General features: G+C 49.2%; 3 protein-coding genes across 5 annotated transcripts in view; 2 read left to right on the forward strand and 1 right to left on the reverse strand.

Moving 5' to 3' along the window:
* Nucleotides 1-3,433, forward strand: part of Cct3 (chaperonin containing TCP1 subunit 3) — a 23,747-nt gene extending 20,314 nt beyond the window's left edge. Inside the window, exons 11-14 of the mRNA XM_021157991.2 lie at nucleotides 547-727; nucleotides 2,119-2,364; nucleotides 2,682-2,813; nucleotides 3,110-3,433. Coding sequence (XP_021013650.1) covers nucleotides 547-727; nucleotides 2,119-2,364; nucleotides 2,682-2,813; nucleotides 3,110-3,214 — 664 coding nt within the window. The 3' untranslated portion in view covers nucleotides 3,215-3,433. The remainder of the gene's footprint in view (nucleotides 1-546; nucleotides 728-2,118; nucleotides 2,365-2,681; nucleotides 2,814-3,109) is intronic.
* Nucleotides 3,434-7,275: 3,842 nt separating this feature from the next.
* On the forward strand, nucleotides 7,276-10,945 carry Glmp (glycosylated lysosomal membrane protein). Its single transcript, XM_021158511.1, has 6 exons — nucleotides 7,276-7,448; nucleotides 7,924-8,178; nucleotides 8,363-8,560; nucleotides 8,659-8,877; nucleotides 10,152-10,408; nucleotides 10,498-10,945. Exons 1-6 carry the CDS (start codon nucleotides 7,329-7,331, stop codon nucleotides 10,661-10,663), a joined length of 1,215 nt encoding a protein of 404 aa, XP_021014170.1. The 5' UTR covers nucleotides 7,276-7,328; the 3' UTR covers nucleotides 10,664-10,945.
* A 51-nt stretch (nucleotides 10,946-10,996) lies between these two features.
* On the reverse strand, nucleotides 10,997-18,936 carry Tmem79 (transmembrane protein 79). 3 transcript variants are annotated; one of them, XM_029475038.1, is made up of 4 exons: nucleotides 18,599-18,936; nucleotides 15,539-16,329; nucleotides 15,101-15,314; nucleotides 10,997-12,212 (listed from the first exon to the last, which is right to left on the reverse strand). In XM_029475038.1, exons 2-4 carry the CDS (start codon nucleotides 16,284-16,286, stop codon nucleotides 11,999-12,001), a joined length of 1,176 nt encoding a protein of 391 aa, XP_029330898.1. In that variant the 5' UTR covers nucleotides 16,287-16,329; nucleotides 18,599-18,936; the 3' UTR covers nucleotides 10,997-11,998. The 3 variants fall into 3 exon arrangements, with proteins under 3 accessions (XP_029330898.1, XP_029330897.1, XP_021014171.1); XM_029475037.1 differs by lacking the exon at nucleotides 18,599-18,936 and adding an exon at nucleotides 16,851-16,937; XM_021158512.2 differs by lacking the exon at nucleotides 18,599-18,936 and adding an exon at nucleotides 17,030-17,128 and having other exon boundaries at nucleotides 11,347-12,212.
* Between the last annotated feature and the right edge of the window lie 16 nt (nucleotides 18,937-18,952).

Genomic DNA, 18,952 nt, shown 5'->3' on the forward strand with positions numbered 1-18,952 from the left:
AGAGAAACCCTGTCTCGAAAAACCTAAAAAAATAAAAAGAGAGAGAGAGAGAGAGAGAATACAGCTATTTCACCAAGGACACACACCACCTGATACTATCACTCCCTCAGGCCAAGGATTCAGACACATGAGATGGGGCCAAACCTGTTTAAACCACTACATTCGTATTGAACTCAGGACTTCAGACTTGTGTGTCAGGCATGGTACTTACTACCTGCTGAACCATCCCATGGCCCTGTTTGGTATAATTCGACTTATTGGCGTTCAGACTCAATTGAGTTATGTGTGGGAATTTGTTATCCAGATTTTATTATCTAAAAATTACACTTGAATCCAGATATGACTGGTTGCTGTGTGCCTGTACGTATGTTTCATTACTAAAGCCAAATTTAAGAAACTTGGCCTGTCTGCATTTAAAACTTTCCTATCAGTTCGGACCTCTCAGTGATTCTAATAATGTATTTTAGTCTACTCTAACCACAGACTGTAGACCACTAGATGGGTAAAAGCATCTGAAGTCACATCCTCCATCTTTCCACCCAATAGAGCCTGTGGGGCACGGATAGTCAGCCGACCTGAAGAACTGAGAGAAGATGATGTTGGTACAGGGGCAGGCTTATTGGAAATCAAGAAGATTGGAGATGAGTACTTTACATTCATAACTGACTGCAAAGACCCAAAGGCCTGCACCATTCTTCTTAGAGGAGCCAGCAAAGAGATACTCTCGGTGAGTGAGCGAGCCTTGGCAATGTGACCAAGGGGAGGGCATTGTTCCATCCTAGAATTGTCAGCTTTCACCGTAGTAAGAAATTTAATGTGTGGACTTTAAAAGAGAAAGATGTAGTTTAGCAGTTTTATTTTCAGTCCATGCTTGTTGACCTGTGGCTGCATTGTCTACACAGATGTGTGAAGGAGCAGAATCACTCATGATGACGAAAAGGCTAACAGGAGCACTGAGTGCCAGGTTTTGCCCCTAGTGCCACTTAATCAAGGCCTGGTGGTGGATCAGAAAGATGGGTTATGGGGCTGGTGAGATGGCTCAGTGGGTAAGAGCACCCGACTGCTCTTCCGAAGGTTGGGAGTTCAAATCCCAGCAACCACATGGTGGCTCACAACCATCTGTAACGAGATCTGACTCCCTCTTCAGGAGTGTCTGAAGACAGCTACAGTGTACTTACATAGAATAAATAAATAAAATCTTAAAAAAAAACAAAACAAAACTGAGTTTGGGGAAAAAAAAAAAGAAAGATGGGTTATTCTACATACAGAGTATGAGGCCAGACTCAGCTTGAAGACAGGCAATGGTACTTGTAAACTCATGCAGACACACACACACAAAATAATTGTATCTTTAGAAAATAAGAAAAGAATAAAGGACAAAGGCTGGCTATGATGGTGTACTCCTTTAATTTCAGCACTCAGGAAGTAGAAGCAGGTGGATGTTTGTGGGTTTGTTTAAGGCCATCCTGGTCTACTTGACTAAATCCAGGCCAACAAGGGTGTATTTGTGGCTGGTTCTCACTTTGGTGACTCAGTGTGACCTCATATGGGTGGTAGCCTGTATGTACTCCATTGTGGCTCCAGTTAAGCCACAGACCCAGCATTGCTGCTCCTCCCCTGTCTATCCTCCCCCTGTCAGGGTCCCAAGAATCAACTTAGGTGATCCAGCTTGTTAGTTAGCAAGAGCCTTGAACCACTAAGCCATTGTTGCAGCCTGCTTAAATTGAAATTATAACCCTATCCCTATTCCCAAGGGGAGTGACTTATCCTGGATACGTAGCTGGTAAGCAGAGGACAGTTTGCAGTACACATACAGTCTGCTACTAGGAAGGAAGGGAAAGATAAAATGTGTTTCTCTCTGGTGCAATACATAAAGACCTAACTCATAGTTGACGTATAACATCCGCTAACCCTCTCTCTTGCAGGACCCCTCCTGTGCTCACATTCCTGGTTAGAATGTGAGCATCGCTTCTGCCCCTCTCCAGTAGGGGTCACAAGGATCTTCCTAGTTGTCCTCTTTTGTGGTTTGCTAAAAGCTTGACAGTCAGGAAATCCTTTACCTCTGATTTCTCTCTGAATCACTGAGCTGACTATACACCATTTTTCTGCTTCCCCAAGGAAGTAGAACGCAACCTCCAGGATGCCATGCAAGTGTGCCGCAATGTTCTACTGGACCCTCAGCTGGTGCCTGGTGGTGGAGCCTCTGAGATGGCTGTGGCTCATGCCTTGACAGAAAAATCTAAGGCCATGACTGGTGTGGAACAATGGCCATATAGAGCTGTGGCCCAGGCGTTAGAGGTCATCCCTCGGACCTTGATCCAGAATTGTGGGGCCAGTACCATTCGTCTGCTTACCTCCCTTCGGGTGAGTTCTTTTCTACACTCATGCCTTGCCGAGGTAAGGCAAGCTGGTTTTACCCTAAGGAAAAAATGTGTTTCTGACAGTTTGCGATTATACATATACATGCACATATGCTTCTGTTCATGCACACATTTGCATGGGTGTGGGTTGGAGTGTAGGCCAGAGGTCAGCCTTCAGTGTTCTTCCTCAGCAGCTCATTTCTTCAAAACTCTTGTAGTCTGCCTTGTTGGCTGTCAGTTTTTAGTGGTTTGGTTTTGTCCATTCTCTGATACATGTGAGCTTTATTGTACTCTACTTACTTGTGTATGTTCCACCTGCAGGCCAAGCACACACAGGAGAGTTGTGAGACCTGGGGTGTGAATGGTGAGACTGGTACCTTGGTGGACATGAAAGAGCTGGGTATTTGGGAGCCATTGGCTGTGAAGCTACAAACATACAAAACAGCAGTAGAGGTAAGACACCATATGTTGTTTCTGTCCAGATAACCAGCTTCTGTGCTTTGTCTAAAGGAAGGGCCAAGTATTCCCCAAAGAGGTCCCAAGGAATTCCATTTCCCTACTTACCTTTGGCCTATACAAAAACAGTGTAACAGGGCACGAGTTATATCCCTTGCTTAGGTAGAACTTCATTGTTCATTCAAGACTCTGAAAAGGAAGATTCCAGATAAAATGGTAATTCTGTGGGAGGAGCTAGGAGGCTAAAAGAAAACAGTGTCTTTCCCTTCTCTGCTGACCTGTTTTTCTCATAGACTGCAGTTCTGCTTCTGCGGATTGATGACATTGTCTCTGGCCACAAGAAGAAGGGTGATGACCAGAACCGGCAAACCGGTGCTCCAGATGCTGGCCAGGAGTGAGTGCTGAGCACGGTGACTTCCATGCACAGAACCAGCAGTCTCCCCTTTCCTGAGCAAGAGTTCCAGGAACACTGTGGACATCTTTGTTCTCGAAGGATCGGGTTGAGGGGCAGCCCCCAGTCTGTCCCATCTCAGTTTGCAAAAAGCACTGACATGTATCTCTTCTATTGTAAGCTTTCCATTTAGTTGGCTTCCAATGATTAAATCTAAGTCATTTGAGACCGTTGTCATGTGAACCTTGGGTCACATCTCTGCCTCCTAGCAATGCAAGAGGAGGTAGAAAACTGTACTGGGAGAGAAGTCACTATTTGCTGACACACACCCTCCCTCTCCACCCCCTTTAAGACAAGGTCTCACTGTGTGTGTAGATCTGAGTGTGGTGTTTCTACTGCCTCTGCCTCCAAGGTGCTCTGAGTGCTGGTATCAGATTTAAAATGGAGTGCTCCACCACACCTGGCTTGGGTAAGGTTTTGGTTTTTTTTTTTTTTTTTGGTTTTTCGAGACAGGGTTTCTCTGTGTAGCCTTGGCTGTCTTGGCACTCACTTTGTAGACCAGGCTGGCCTCGAACTCAGAAATCCGCCTGCCTCTGCCTCCCAAGTGCTGGGATTAAAGGCGTGCGCCACCACGCCTGGCTTGTTTTGGGTAAGTTTTAAATTAAGCTAATCCTTCATAGGTGTGCCTTGAAACACTCCCTGAAGCTCATTCTGCCCACACTAACCATCACAGCTATATAGCCAGTAGGACACTAGCCTGTGCTGTGCTTGTCTCAAAGACAAAATATATAGAGTTGGTGAGGTTGCTCAGTGGGCAAAAATGCTTGCAATTAAAGCCAATGGCATTCATTCAGTCCTCAGTTCCCACAGTGGATGGAAAAAGAAGAGGTTCCCAAAAGTCTACATTGACCTCAGTGTCCACAGGGTGGCACATGCACCTACATTGGCAGATATTACACTAAAGCCAGGGAGCAAGGGAGCCCAGCATTCAGGAAGCTGAGGTAGGAGGATTCTCCTGGGTCCAAGGCCAGACTGGACTACAAAGAAATGCCCTGTCTCACTGCATAAGAGCCTTTGCTCTCCCAGAAAAAGCAAGTTCAATGCCTAGCATCTACATTTGGTAGCTCATTGTTAACTCCAGTTCCAAGGCATCCAAAGTCCCTCTTTAGCCTGCTTAGTTACTCCCACACATGTTGCATACACACATAAATATCAGATCCTAGCCTGGCCTATATAGCCTCATCCAGTCTAGCCAGGGCTATATAGGGTTTTTTTCTTTTCCATAGGACCTTTGATCCCAGTTTGGTAATTGCCATGATATGGAAATGAGTTCTCAAATAGGTGAATATAATTGATAAATCTCAGAGGTGAATATGATCTAGCATGTAAGAGCCAGGCATGTTAGTGTACACCTTTAATCCCAGCACTTGGCTAAATTGATAAGAGTTCCAGGCAGAGCAGCAGGGTATTGCAGAGATAGCTCAGTGCTCTTCCAAAGGACCCATATTCAGTTCCCAACACCCACTGTAGCTTACAGTTCCAAGGAATCGGATACCATCTTCTGGTTTCTTTAGGTACCCAAACACATGCTCATATCCAGACATAAACTTTTTTTTTAAGTTTAATACATATACTGGTTGCTCTTCCCTCAATTCCTGTCACTTACTTTGTTGTTCACAAAGTAATTTGTAATCCCAGCAATTAGAAGGCTGAGTTACATATAAAACCTGGTTTCAAGAACAAAAACGGGCTGGTGAGATGGCTCAGTGGATAAGAGTACCCGACTGCTCTTCCAAAGGTCCAGAGTTCAAATTCCAGCAACTCACAACCATCCATAACGAGATCTGACTCCTTCTGGAGTATTTGAAGACAGCTACAGTGTACTTACATATAATAAATAAATAAATAAATCTTAAAAAAAAAAAAAAACTGGCTCTTAATCTTGCCTCTGCCCTCTTGCTCCCCCTCTCTCCCCATTACCTTACCCCCTCCCTCCATGTGGTCATGGATGCCTCTACTTCTCTCTCTCTCTCTCTCTCTCTGCCTTTCTCTGCCTTTCTCTGCCTCTATTACCCTCTTAACTTCCCTCCCCATGCCCTGAATAAACTATTCTATACTAAAAGAACAAAGACTGGCCTAGGTGGTGTCATATGCCTGTAATCCAGCACTCTGGAGACAGCAGCAGGCAGATCTCTGAAAGGACAGCCTGGTCTGCAGAGCAAGTCAGGACTGGGCTACATAGAGAACCATGTCTCTAAGTAGGTGGGTGTATAAGCTCTGTTAAAGCACTTGCTTAACATTATCATGTAAGTAATTCTGATTTTTTTTTTTAAACAAGGTCGTCTATGTAGCCCTGGGTAGCTAGGATTAAAGGCTTGTGCCAGAATACCTGGTTCAAATTTGTACTGTGTATTAGTCTAACAGATTTAAGTTGGAGCCGGAGAAAATGCTCAGTAATTAAGAGCACTGACTGTTCTTCCAGAGGACCCAAGATTTGATTCCCATCATCTCCATTGTGGCTCACAGCCACCTGTAACTCCAGCCTCAGGGGATCTGACATCCTCTTCTAGTCTCTGAGGACACCGGGCACAGACAGACATGCAGGCAAAATACCTTACATGTTATAATTAAGATTTTAGGAAAAACAGGCTGGTTTTGGTGCTCATGCCTTTAATTCCAGCACAAAGGAGGTAGAGGCAGACAGGTGGATCTTTAATAGTTCAAGGCCAGCCTGCTATGTATAAAGAGTTCCTGGACAGCCAGGGTTGCATAATGAGACCCTCCCTGCCTACTTGGTAATCTAATAAATGAAATGTATTTACCTGCTGAACATCTCATGCCCCACACCTTGAATTTCTGATCCTCCTCCTCCCACCTCTTGGCTGGGATTAGGGTGTCTTGGTCCCCTTTCCTGGTGGTCTATGGTGCTATGCTGAATATTTTGAACCCATGATGTCATGTGTACTAAGCACGCACCCCAGCTGCTGAGCTCCATCCCTAGCCTTTTTTTGTTTGACTTCTTTTTTTAAGGCAGTTTTTCCTTCTAGCTGGAGTTGGCTCAGTAATCCAGGCCAGCCTCAAACCCATGGTGTTCCTCCTCCTTCAGTCTTTCAAAAGATGGGATTGCAGAAGCAAGCCTCCGTTCCTGTTTGGTTCTGTTTTCTGAGACTACCATGCCTACTAGGATTCTTATATTATTCTTTTACTTTTTTTGTTTGTTGTGTTTTTGTTTTTTCAAGACAGGGCTTCTCTGTGTAGCCCTGGTGTCCTAGCACTCACTTTGTAGACCAGGCTGGTCTCAAACTCAGAAATCCGCCTGCCTCTGCCTTCCAAGTGCTGGGATCAAAGGTGTGCGCCACCATCGCCCGGCACTCTTTTACATTTTATTGTACTTGTTTTATGTGGGCAATGCACAGAATGCATGTGTAAATCGGGTTACAGCTTCTGGCAATTGTTTTTCTCCTTCTACCGTGTTGGTCCTGAATATCCAACTCATGTCCAGTTTAGGACAAACACTGAGGCATCTTGCTGACCCCCAAGGGTTCTTTTATATCCAATCCCTCTCTATATCTTTCTGTTTTGTTTTGTTTTTTAGGTTTTATTTTTTTATTATATCTAAGTACACTGTAGTTGTCTTCAGCTGCACCAGAAGAGGGCATCAAATCTCATTACGGATGGTTGTGAGCCACCATGTGGTTGTGGGATTGGAACTCAGGACCTTCGGAAAAGCAGTTGGTGCTCTTAACCACTGAGCTATCTCTCCAGCCCTCTCTATATCTTTCTACCACAGAGCAGTAACATACAGATTACTCTGTTAAATTGCGTGGAAATTTTAATCTGGGTTTATTCACCAGATGTGATGTGGGTGGGGCCGGTAGGGTGTGTGAGGAAAGGCAGGAGTATGTTTGCACGGCTAGTCTAGGATGCCTAGGCCAACCTGTTGATGATAAAATACCTGTTCACCTTGAGTTTTCCGGAGGCTAGTCCAATTTAAACTGAGATCTGGGTTAATGGAAGCGGTCCCTTTAAGAACTTTGTTGGCCCGCCCTCTAAAGGGATCAGCAGGAAGGGAGTCATGTGACTCTGAGGCTCTTCCGCTGAGTTTAGCTAGCTGTGGCTGTATGTTTCGCTGTTGGGGACCTCACTGGGGCTGGGTCCCCTGTGCCCCAACCCCATGGCTCCTTTTGAGTCTACTTGTGTGTTCAGCTCCATTTGGCCTGCAGGGAGAAGAGACTCGCCAGGTAAGGGCTCTGGAACCGAAGTAATAGAGGTTTCCGGAAATCCTACCTTTCTAGGACGACCGGAATCTGGGACAACAGGGGTGGAAGGTGGATGCAAGAGAGATAACAACCCAGATTGCTCAGTGTGGAGCCAGGAGTGATTGGAAGAATTGTGGAGGGGTCAGGCATGACTGCGTCCTGCTTTCTGACGATGTCTAAGCCATGGCTCAGACATTGTAGCCCTGGAACAGGCAAGTTTGGGGACTTAAAAAGCTCTGAGCCCTCTGAGTAATCCTGGATCCACCCTATCTTCTCAACCCTACATCTGCCCCTGGTTCCAAGTTCCCCTCAGTTTCTACACTTCCCTCTTGCTGGGTCCTCAAGAGCCCTTGCCAATCCTGGCATTGCCCAGGTCCTGTCCTCCACCTCCAAGCTGCCGCTTTGCCTGTGAGCATACCTGATCTTGCTCCTTCCGCCCCACTACCCCCTGTTCCAGGTATCTATGGAGGTTATTTCCGGCTGGCCAAATCCACAGAACCTGCTTCATATACGGGCAGTGGGCAGCAATTCTACCCTGCACTATGTGTGGAGCAGCCTGGGGCCTCCAGCTGTGGTGCTGGTGGCCACTAACACCACTCAGAGTGTCCTGAGGGTCAACTGGAGTCTCCTGCTGTCTCCCGATCCTGCTGGGGCCCTGATGGTGCTCCCCAAGAACAGCATCCAGTTTTCTTCTGCTCTCATCTTCACCAGGGTGAGGGTCTGAAGGAGCTCAGAGAGAAGAGCACAAGAAGAGAATCCATCCCACCCCCCAGGGCGAGGGACGGGTTTAGCCCAGGGTGGGTGAAGTGAATGCAGTTTTGGGTGGGGTGACTGGGAGGGATATTCAAGAGAAAGCCAGAGGGAGGCAAGCCTCTTCCACTCTACCCTGTCCCCAGCTGCTTGAGTTTGACAGCACCAATGCGTCCGAGGGGGCACAGCCTCCAGGAAAGCCATACCCTCCGTACTCCTTGGCCAAGTTCTCCTGGAACAATATCACCAACTCGTTGGATCTTGCCACCCTGAGCGCCGTTTTTCAAGGCCGCCCTGTAGATGATCCTACTGGAGCATTCGCCAATGGCAGCCTGACCTTCAAGGTGAGGCTATGGGGAAGGAACTGGAAATGACTGATGAGGATGGGAGCATCTATCCCTCAAGCTCCATTCTCCCCACATGGCTTCCTTCTCCTTCCAAGGTCCAAGCCTTTTCTAGATCTGGTCGACCTACTCAGCCCCCTCGCCTCCTGCACACAGCAGATGTCTGCCAGTTAGAAGTAGCCCTGGTTGGAGCTTCTCCTCGCGGAAACCATTCCCTATTTGGTCTAGAGGTAGCCACCTTGGGACAGGGCCCTGACTGCCCCTCAGTGAACGAACGGAACTCCATCGATGATGAATATGCACCTGCCGTCTTCCAGGTCAGGTCACCAGTGCGAGATAGATGGGTGGGAATGTAAAGTGGGATCCCGCTACCAGCCCAGAAAATCCACCAACCACTTACTATTGTTAAAAAAGACTGTGTGTTGGGTTTTTGAAGGATTTATTTATTTTCATTTTATGTGCATGTATGTCTGTGAAGGTGCCAAATCCCCCGGAACTAGAGCTACAGTCAGTTGTGAGCCACTGTGTGGGTGCTGGGAATTGAACCCAGGTCCTCTGGAAGCACAGCCAGTGCTCTTAACTGCTGAGCCATCTCTCTAGCCCTAAAAGATTTGTTTTTTATGTGTGTGTATTTGGGTGCATGTGTATACAGGTTCCTATGGAGGCAAGAAGAGGGTTCAGATACCCTGGAGCTGGAATTACAAATGGCTGTGAGCCTCCTGGCATGGGTGCTAGGAACTGAATTTGGGTTTTCTACAAGAGCAGCAAGTTCTCAGCACTGAGCCATCACAAAAGCCACCACAACACCCATTTTTAAAAGGGTTTTCTGTTTGTTTGTTGAGACAGGGTCTCCCTAAGTATCCCTGGCTGGCTGACCTAGAACTCTTGCTATGGAGACCAGGCTGTCCTTGAACTCAGAAAGGTTCATCTGCTTCTGCCTCCTGAGAGCTGGGATTAAATGCCCATGCACTGCCGCATATGGTCCGGGTTTCTTTTTTTCTTTTTTTGAGACAGGGTTTCTCTGTATAGCCCTTTTTTTTTTTTTTTTTTTTTTTTTTTTTTTGTTTTTTCGAGACAGGGTTTCTCTGTGTAGCCTTGGCTGTCCTGGAACTCACTTTGTAGACCAGGCTGGCCTCGAACTCAGAAATCCGCCTGCCTCTGCCTCCCGAGTGCTGGGATTAAAGGCGTGCGCCACCACGCCCAGCTATGGTCCGGGTTTCTTATTTAACAACACTTTCTCTGGCTCCTTTTAGTGTAGGGTTGCACTAGTCTATTGCCTGCCATCTGTGCCCTCCAAGGAAGCAGACAAAACAAGTGCTTCCAAGATGTTCAGCTAGGATGCTCCTTAACCTGGGGCCCAGAGGGAGCAAGCGCTGAATGGCTGCAGCTCTGTTCATGTCAGTTTCTCTCTGTGGAGGGGAGACCGGACCTCCTACATCTAGCATGTCAGTTCTACAACTACACTTAGTACTGTGGACTCTTGGTGACCTATTGTCTGTACTGCTGACATGCCATCTGGGAGAGCTGGGGAAGCAGAGGTGTTGGTACAGGTTGGTCCGCCTCACCCTGCCTCCTTTGCTTGTCTCTCCAGCTGAACCAGCTGTTATGGGGCTCTTCTCCATCTGGCTTCATGCAATGGCGACCAGTGGCTTTCTCTGAGGAGGAGCGGGCCCGAGAATCAGCCCTCCCCTGCCAGGCTTCCACTCTTCACTCCACCTTGGCATCATCTCTCCCTCATTCACCAATTGTTCAAGGCTTCTTTGGGTCCCAGAACAACTTCTGTGCCTTCAATCTGACCTTTGGGGCTCCCACGGGCCCTGGCTACTGGGACCAATACTACCTTTGCTGGTAAGAACTAAGGGTTTGGTCAAAGTGGAGAAAGGCTGAGCCGCTCAGCCCGCCTTCCTAAGCTTGCTTTTTAAACCTTCTTGCTCTAGGTCAATGCTTCTGGGCATGGGCTTCCCTCCGGTGGATGTCTTCTCTCCACTAGTCCTTGGAATCATGGCGGTGGCCCTGGGAGCCCCAGGACTCATGTTCCTGGGGGGAGGCCTATTTCTGCTGTTGCGCCACAGGCGGCATTCTGAGTACCAGTCCATAAACTGAAACCCACTCTCCAGAGGGAAGGGCAGAGCCACATCTGCCCTGCTATGCCTCAGACTGTCAGAGGGTGGGTGGCCAGTGTCATGATCTGCTTTTCTGCAGAACCTCAGAAGCCAGCCTCAACCTACTGGGGGGCTCCCAGTAAGTTGTCTTTCCAAACCCACGGAGAGGCCACGCTCACGGGTTCCCACACTCCCGTTTCCTGTGGATGAAACTTGAAGGCCTACATGAGTGACTGTTGGCTGCCCTAAGGGGCATGAAATAGACATTTTACCCCATACAAGATTTCCAGTCTCTCTTATTTTTAAATGAGATGTATGTATTTTATTATGTATTTGTAAGTCTTTTGTTTGTATGGATGTGCAGTGCGGGGTGGGGGAGGGCACTAGATCCCATGGAACCGTAACCCACCAGGTGGGTACAGGGAACTGAACCAGAGTCCTCTGCAAGAGCAGCAAGTCTTCTGACTGGCTGAGCCAGCTCTCCAGCCTAGATCCAATCTCTTAACGTGTGAGTGCTGTTGGGCTGCTTTGGGATGGTTTCAACAAACAGGAAGACAGAGAGAGAGGCTTGGAAGGCAGTTAGTTTCTCTTTGAGGGCCCAATTCTCCCCAGTCCATCCCTTGATGCTAGGAGGTAACTTGTGCCTGAGGGTGGGGGGAGGAGCAGAATGAAGGAGCCGCAGGAGCCTGGCAGTGATTTATTACATACAGCTATATGCTGGGCTGAGGGCCTCTGCCTTCCTAGCCACCATGTGAGTTCACACACAGTTCTTTTGGAGATTTTAGCTCAATGCCCCGCTCCCCTGACAGTGGGACTCCTTGGAAGTGTGAATAGTGGAATGTTACAGAGACCCATGTAGGTTGGGACAGGAAAGACAACAGCTACATAATAACAGTCTTGACTGAGGCAAAAGAGGCTTGAGGCCAGTGGTAGCGGGTCCAGAACCAGACCCCCTAGAAAGGTCTTCACCAACTATCTGACGTGACATCAACTTCTACCCCCAGGCTAAGGCAGGTTTTCCTTCTCCTTGGCGCTCACTGGCACAGACAGTTCAGGGTGGGCTGTGGCTCTGCACTCCTGACCCACAGGAAGCTAGGGAGTGAGATGACCATCCCACCATAGCTCCTGTGCCATGGTGGGAAGCTGCCCAAGAAGGAAGTGTGCTTCTCCAGTCGCTTCCTTGGGTAAAGCAGCAACTAGGAGAGAGTAGGGATATTGGGGGCCCCAGTGGGAAGTAGCAAGGTTCCTTGCATCAAAGGTCCATTGCCTGGGCAAAGGCCAGGCCTGCAACTGTTCCAGGGAAGTGCCGAAAGCCCCCTGCGCAGCTCTAGGTGGCTCAGCCCCATGAGCGGGGCCTGTAGTCGGAAACAGACCGGACATGGTCAGGGTAGTCCAAGCGGCTCTCCGAGGCAGTGAGCATGCGCTCTGGCTCCACCACGAACATGTAATAGAGGTTCCACACCAGCATGGCCAAGAGTGGCAGGAAAGTCAGGCCATAGCCAAAGCCTCGGAAGGAGCGGCCCACAGCAAAGGTCAACCAGTATATCAGCCTGTGGAAACAGTACAAGAGTCAAGAGCGGACAGTGGGAGACTAGACGGGAAGGGTTGCCAACGCCGATACTACTCCAAACACCCAGTTTATATGTATGTCCCTGATATCTGCTTTCCCACATCTCTCTGAAGTGAGACTCTCCCACCCCCACCACCCCCATACAGGGTTTCTCTGTGTAGCCCTGGCTGTCCTGAAACTCACTCTGTAGACCAGGCTGGCCTCGAACTTAGAGATCCGCCTGCCTCTGCCTCCCAAGTGCTGGATTAAAGGCGTGCCCCACCACCGCCCGGCTGAAGTGAGACTCCTCCTGTCTTCTACTTACTATTTAAAATTTAAGTTGGCAAAACTTAATTTCATATTGAATTAAATTACAATTAAATGTTCATTTATGTGATAGAGAGTGAAATGAGGATTCAACTTTGATATTGTCTCCCCCTTTTCTATTTCGCACCTCTCCTCAGCCCCCACCCTAGGCATCCAGTGCTACGGTTTCTTGAGTCATCTCCGTTTTGGAGATACTGACAAAAAGTAATGTGTGGTGGTTCAGGGCTTCACAAAGCTGAGCTATATCACCAGCTCCCCTAGACCTGCCGTTTTCCTCCCAAGTGAAGGGGTTAACGGGGCCTCTACCAGCAGTGCTGGGAACTGAGGCTCATGCCTTCCATATGCTAGGCATGGACTCCAGTAACTGAACTGCATCCCTAACTCAGTGTCTCCCCTTACTCTCAGCTGTTTTGCTTGTTACTTTGTAGTTGGTATTTGAGTCAGAGTCTCACTGTGTTGCCCTGGAATGGCAACATGTTGGGGGGGGGGGTCTCCTGCCTGAATACAGCACTGTCAGGGACCCCAGGCCTGCACACCAGGCTCCATTCTAATTCTTAGCTCCACTGTGTCCTGTATTTACCCTTTGCAGATAAAGAAACCAAGATCCTGCTAGGTGCGGCAGCACAGGCTTTTAATCCTAGCACTCAGGAATCAAAGGCAGGCAGATCTGTGAGTCTGAGGCCATCCTGGTCTACACAGTGCGTTCCAGGACAGCCAGGGCTATGTAAAGTCCCTGTCACAAAACAAAACAAAACAAAACAAAACAAAACAAAACAAACAGCTCACTTTCAATATTCAGTAGTCTGAGGCCGGAAGATTGCTGAGAGTTTGAGAGGAGACTGATTTACATATTTTCAGGCCAGTGTGGGTCTGATTGAGATCCTGTCTCAATGAGATAAAATAAAATTCATTGGGGGCTGGAGAGATGGCTCAGTGGTTAAGAGCAGTGACAGCTTTTCCAGAGGTCATGAGTTCAAATCCCAGCAACTACATAGTGGCTCACAACCACCCATAAATCTGATGCCCTCTTCTGGAGCGTCTGACGACAGCTACAGTGTACTTATAAATTTTATTACTTATGTATTTTATAATAAAATTTAAAAAAATAAATAAATAAAATTCTTTGATGACTTCAAATCATATAAAAAAAAAAAAGTGGGGTGGGGGTGGGGGAAGGAGACCTCAGTGAGAGTGAACTGGCCTCTGGGTGGAGAGGCCAGTGCTCTTAACCAAGGCTCTGCTGGCAGACAAGCCGATTCCCAACCAGAGAGCAACGGTATCAGAGCCATTCAGCCACTAGAGGGAGCTGTTTAAGTGCAGGAACTGGACGGTGTAGTCCATTGTCGGAATCACGAAGGGCAGGGTCGGGGCAATCCATCCAATTGTTTCTTCCTTCCTTCTTTCCTTCTTTCCTTCCTTCCTTCCTTCTTTCTTTTCCTTTCTTTTCTTTTATTTTCGTTTCGTTTCTTTTCTTTCTTCTTTTTTTTTTTAATATATATTTTTTTCCGAGACAGGGTTTCTCTGTGTAGCCCTGGCTGTCCTGGAACTCACTCTGTAGACCAGGCTGGCCTCGAACTTAGAAATCTGCCTGCTTCTGCCAACAATGCTCCGGCTTTTTTTTTTTTTTTTTTTTTTTTTACGAGGTCATGGTTGTGTTGTGCTGGCTGACCTGGGACTCACTACGCAGCTCAGGCTGGCATGAACTCTTGACAACCCTCCTGCCTCAGCTTCCCAAATACTGGGATCACAGGCCTGAGCAAGTTACTCCATCAGCTTTAGGGCTGTTTCTAGCACGAAGGAAGAACTTCCTAGCCATTAGGACTCTTAAAACTGGAAAGGGGTGTGGTGGGGATCCTAGCACTTGAGAGGCTGAGACAGGAGGATAGCCAAGAGCTTGTGTCCAGGCTGCATGAGATGGTGACTGTCTCAAACAAAATAAAACAGAAAACACTCCACATTTGGTGATCAGCTAGAGGCCAATTCTTTTCTCTCTCTCTCTCTCTCTCTCTCTCTCTCTCTCTCTCTCTCTCTCTTTTCTTTTCAAGACAGGGTTTCTCTGTGTAGCCCTGGCTGTCCTGGAACTCACTTTGTAGACCAGGCTGGCCTCGAACTCAGAAATCCACCTGCCTCTGCCACCCAAGGGCTGGGACCAAAGGCGTGAGCCACCACGCCCGGCTAGAGGCCAATTCTTAAAGCTATTTGGATGGAGAGTTTCAGATAGAGTAGCTTCAGTGAACACACTAAATGACAAATGAGGTTAGAGTACGCGGGGCTAGGCTTAGATGCGCGAGGCAATGGATTCAACACTGTACTAAAAAATACGTAAGTCAAAAGCTCCCCATTGCCATGGCTCTGAGACCAACTGCTACCCAGTGTAGCTCAACAGACAGCAGGCTCATCACTGCCTGGTGCACATCCAGAAACACCCCACCCCGACTCCCATCCCGGACCTCAGGTTTGCAGACCTTCAGCTCCCTGGAGGATCTGGAATCGTGCCTTCCTCATGCCTACCCCAGCCATGGCCAACCCAGCCATGGCCACCCCAGCCCCGGCCCGACTCACCGAGATATGGCAAAGAGACCGGTGAGTAGCGGGAGCAGCTTGAGGGTGTCCTGGGGCAGATAGGTGGAAAGCACAGCCAGGTTAAAGAAGTAGAGGATGAAGAGCTGCACAGACTGGGCCACGTACTGCCGGTGGATCTCCACTTCCCGCCTCGGCTCGCCGAAGGGCCGAAGTGCAGAAAAGCACAATAGGCTCAGCCCGTACACAAGGAGCCCTAGCAAGAGGGGAAGCAATGGGATCAGGAAAAGGCAGGAAGGTTGGGATGGGTTTCTCAGAAGATAGCTCTTTGGGTCGGGGCTACAGAGTGGACACAAGAGCTTCCTGGAGAAGAGGGGACAGAGAGTGGCAGGTTCGGGATACCCTAAGTGGTTCCAGCAGAATGAAGAGAAACCATCCAGTCGAAAGCTCTGTAATCCACTTCCACGGGGCCAGACTCACCGAGCACGATGGGGAAGGTGGCAAAGACCCCACAGCGAAGGGTGTAGACCAAGCGGGAGCTCATGGTGGGCAGCCTCGGGGCATCGAAAGGCAGGAAAGCATATGCTCCGTACAGCAGACAGGGGAAGAAGATGAGGGCCGCCACCACCGAGGCGACAGCTCTCAGTGCCTCACGGCCTCCACAGCTTCCACAGCCCCCGCAGGACCGGCCAGGGGGTCTCACCACGGCCTCAGCCCACTTGCGCTCTGGGGGCTCAGGGTGGCTGAGTCGGGCTGGCAGGAAATTCCTGAGCTCGCCTGGTCCAGCCTCGCGATGCATGATGCGCTCCTCCTGTGGCTTCCGCTCGATGCACTGTAGGTCAATGGGCACGAAGGCCCTAACTGTCTTCTCGGGGAGCAGGTTGGCATCCTCTTTGAATGGCTCCTCCGACTTAGTAGGTGCCTCTGACTCTAGGGGCTCTGGTTCAATATCTCGCCAGCCCGGGGGATCCGGAAGTGGGGCGGTAGGATGGGGGTCAGTTCCCCAGGGTAAAGTGGCAGCCTCACTTATTGTGCTGTCTGGACCATCCTCAGGCCCCTCTCTGACTATAGGAGACCCTGCTGAAGACCCCACTCTGAGCGACTCAGTTCCAGGGGACTCAGTCCCACCTTCTTCCTCTGACTGCAGGACTAAAGCCTGCGGTGGGCTCTTCTCTGGAGTCTCGGGTTCCTTCATGTCCAGCAGGGCCAGTGTCTCCGGTTCTGTCATTGTGAGGCTTCAGTTCTGAGGGCTACCACAGGGCGATGTCATCCTATAGGGAGTGGGGGAAGTTCTGTGAGAATACCTTGTTTTCTGGCCCCAGGACAGTTTCTCAGACCTAGAATTCCCCAGAGCAGCTGGCCTCATGGGACTCTAGGGAGAACACTGTGGGGAGGAAGGTGTTGAAACAGAGGGGCGGGCGGGCATCAGAGGAGCGAAATGGAGGATCCCTTTCAAAATAAATGTCATCCAGCAGGACAAGGGTGAGTCAGGGGGCACAAGCGGAGGCAGGTGTGGCCAGTCTATACCCACACCTGCTTTCTACTCTCTCCACTAAAACTCCCGGATTTTTGGCCACCCTGGCTTTGGAATGGGAGGCTGAGGTGTCTAGGACTAGGCGGAGTTTCTCTACAGCCAAGGATCACCCTATAGATAGAGAAACTGGCCCTTCGCCCTTCCTTCCACCTGCCCTTTGCCCTGCAGGTCCCTCCAGGAACTCGACACCAGATCTCGGTTCCAGTCTCCATTCCAGGAGTCGGTCATTTTCTGAACTCTCCCCCTTGCCAGTCTCACCCGGTTCAGCTGGGCTGGGCTCCACTCAGACTCCCAGCTCTAGCGTGGCCGTTCCCAAGCCTTCCTCTTGTCTTTCCTCCCCTGCCACCCTCCAGCTCACTGCTTCTGGATTGGGCTCCCTTCGTTCATCTCTCGGGCCCCTCCTACCCCTGCCCTTTGGACCCATGATACCCTCTTACTTTCCATCTGCAAAGAGGTGGAGGATCTCCGGAAAGCTGCCTAGCTCCTGGCTGGCTCTGCAAGTATTTCCCAGTTTTCCTCCCTTGCCTGTGTCTCCAAACCTGTCTGACCAGAGCGGGTGGGGCCCAGATTAAAGGCGCAGGCCCTGCCCTACAGAATCTGCCTACTGGAAGGACTCTACAGGAGGACGTCATCCTTTTTGAAAGTAAGGGTGCAGCTGGGCACAGAGGTGTGAACTTAATGTATTCTGAGAACAGTAAGAGCTTCCAGCTCAGGGAAGCATCAGGGTATAAAAGTGGGTTTGTGTTCAAAGGGTGCTCAAGAGTAAATTGGCTAAAAGATGACACTGCAAGTTTGTTCATCCAGTAAATGTTTATTGAGTATCTATTATTAATGAGGCACTATTTCTGTGGTGGTACAAGCCTTTAATCCCAGCACATGAGGCAGAGGCAGGCAGATCTCTGAGTCTGAAACTAGGCTGGTCCAGCAGTCAGAGTTATGTAGAGAGACACACACACACACTCTCTCACAGACACACACACACAACACACTCCAACAAACAAAAAAAGTGCTAGTCTAGGCACAAGTACAGAAAAGAACAAAGTGACAAGGTTTCTAGCTGTTCAGGTAACAGACATTAAAGTTCACACCAAACCAGTAGGAGAATTTCAGTAGTGAGAGCCTTTTTAAGGTGACTCTGAAGCTGAAACCCAGTGGAAGAGAGAGAGAGACCCCAAAGATCCGGCTTATAGTTAGGAAAACAATAGGGCTGACAAGATGGCTCATCAAGCCTGACTACCTGAGTCTGATTCCCCAGAGAACCACACTTTAAAAGAAAACTGACTCTCTCAAGTTCTCTGGCCACGTGTATGTTGTATGTATGCACCCACAAATGTACAGAGAAAATAAATAAGTCTCTGGGGAGGAATTCCTTTAAAAAACAAACTTCAGCCGGGCGTGGTGGCGCGTGCCTTTAATCCCAGCACTCGGGAGGCAGAGACAGGCGGATTTCTGAGTTCTAGGCCAGCCTGGTCTACAAAGTGAGTTCCAGGACAGCCAGGGCTACACAGAGAAACCCTGTCTCAAAAAACCAAAAAAAAAACTTCAGGAGCCTTCCCTCATGCGCGCTGGGATTTTGGCGGCTGACTTGACCTTGTGCATGCCATCCCGGGTGAGCTCCTGTGTGTGACAGCACTGTCTTGTCTGGCAAATACTGTTTCAATGCACATCTCCACTACCTCCGGATCTTAAAATCTTTTCGCTGCCCCTCTTCTGCAACAGATTTCTGACTCAATGATAGCTGGCCCATTCGTTTTATTATTTTATGCACTTTGGCGTTTTGCCTCTAAACATGTCTGTATGAGGGTTTCGGACCCCCTGGAGCTGGAGTTACAGATGGTTGTGAGCTGCCATGTGGGTAGTCACTTCTCCAGCACCTAGCTGTCCCATGGCGAGCTTTGCACTCTACGGTCTCTTTCCTTTTCCCCTGGAAACTTTTTTTTACAATTCATTTTATTTGGGGGGTTAGGGAGCGTGACACGGAGCTCGCGTGTGAAGTTCAGGCCAACCTGCTGGAGTCGATTCACCTTATACCACGCGGGCTCCAGGGGTCGAGCTCAGGTTGGTCGCAAGCACCTTTAGCCGCTGAGTCATCTCGCCAGCGCGCTCTTTTTAAACTTGAGACAGGGTCTCTGCACGTAGCCGGGTGGGAACTCGCTGCAGGCTGCCCTCGGAAGAGCTAGGCGGATGAGCCTGCGCTAGAACGCCCGGTTTCTCTACATCTGTGGCAATAGAGTGTCCCCCGAGGACTTAAGCCCAGCAGAAGCCATGCCACCCACAGCCAGGTCGGGTGACTTCTCGGAGAAAGAAAACAATTTTTCGCGAGACTTGGTGGGTTGGTCGCCGGTCCGCGGCTTGGCGGC

The sequence above is a fragment of the Mus caroli genome, chromosome 3, assembly GCF_900094665.2.
Source record: "Mus caroli chromosome 3, CAROLI_EIJ_v1.1, whole genome shotgun sequence".
Classification (NCBI taxonomy): Eukaryota; Metazoa; Chordata; class Mammalia; order Rodentia; family Muridae; genus Mus; species Mus caroli.

What these genes read in the sequence shown, in the direction of transcription:
- Glmp (XM_021158511.1), top strand. Translation starts at nt 7,329, where the DNA reads ATGTTTCGCTGTTGGGGACCTCACTGGGGCTGGGTCCCCTGTGCCCCA. An exon ending in CTGCTCTCATCTTCACCAGG is followed by an intron (nt 8,179 to 8,362) that starts GTGAGGGTCTGA and finishes CCCTGTCCCCAG; the next exon opens with CTGCTTGAGTTTGACAGCAC. An exon ending in ATGGCAGCCTGACCTTCAAG is followed by an intron (nt 8,561 to 8,658) that starts GTGAGGCTATGG and finishes TCTCCTTCCAAG; the next exon opens with GTCCAAGCCTTTTCTAGATC.
- Tmem79 (XM_029475038.1), bottom strand. Translation starts at nt 16,286, where the DNA reads ATGACAGAACCGGAGACACTGGCCCTGCTGGACATGAAGGAACCCGAG. An exon ending in CACCTTCCCCATCGTGCTCG is followed by an intron (nt 15,315 to 15,538) that starts GTGAGTCTGGCC and finishes CCCTCTTGCTAG; the next exon opens with GGCTCCTTGTGTACGGGCTG. An exon ending in GGTCTCTTTGCCATATCTCG is followed by an intron (nt 12,213 to 15,100) that starts GTGAGTCGGGCC and finishes CTGTTTCCACAG; the next exon opens with GCTGATATACTGGTTGACCT.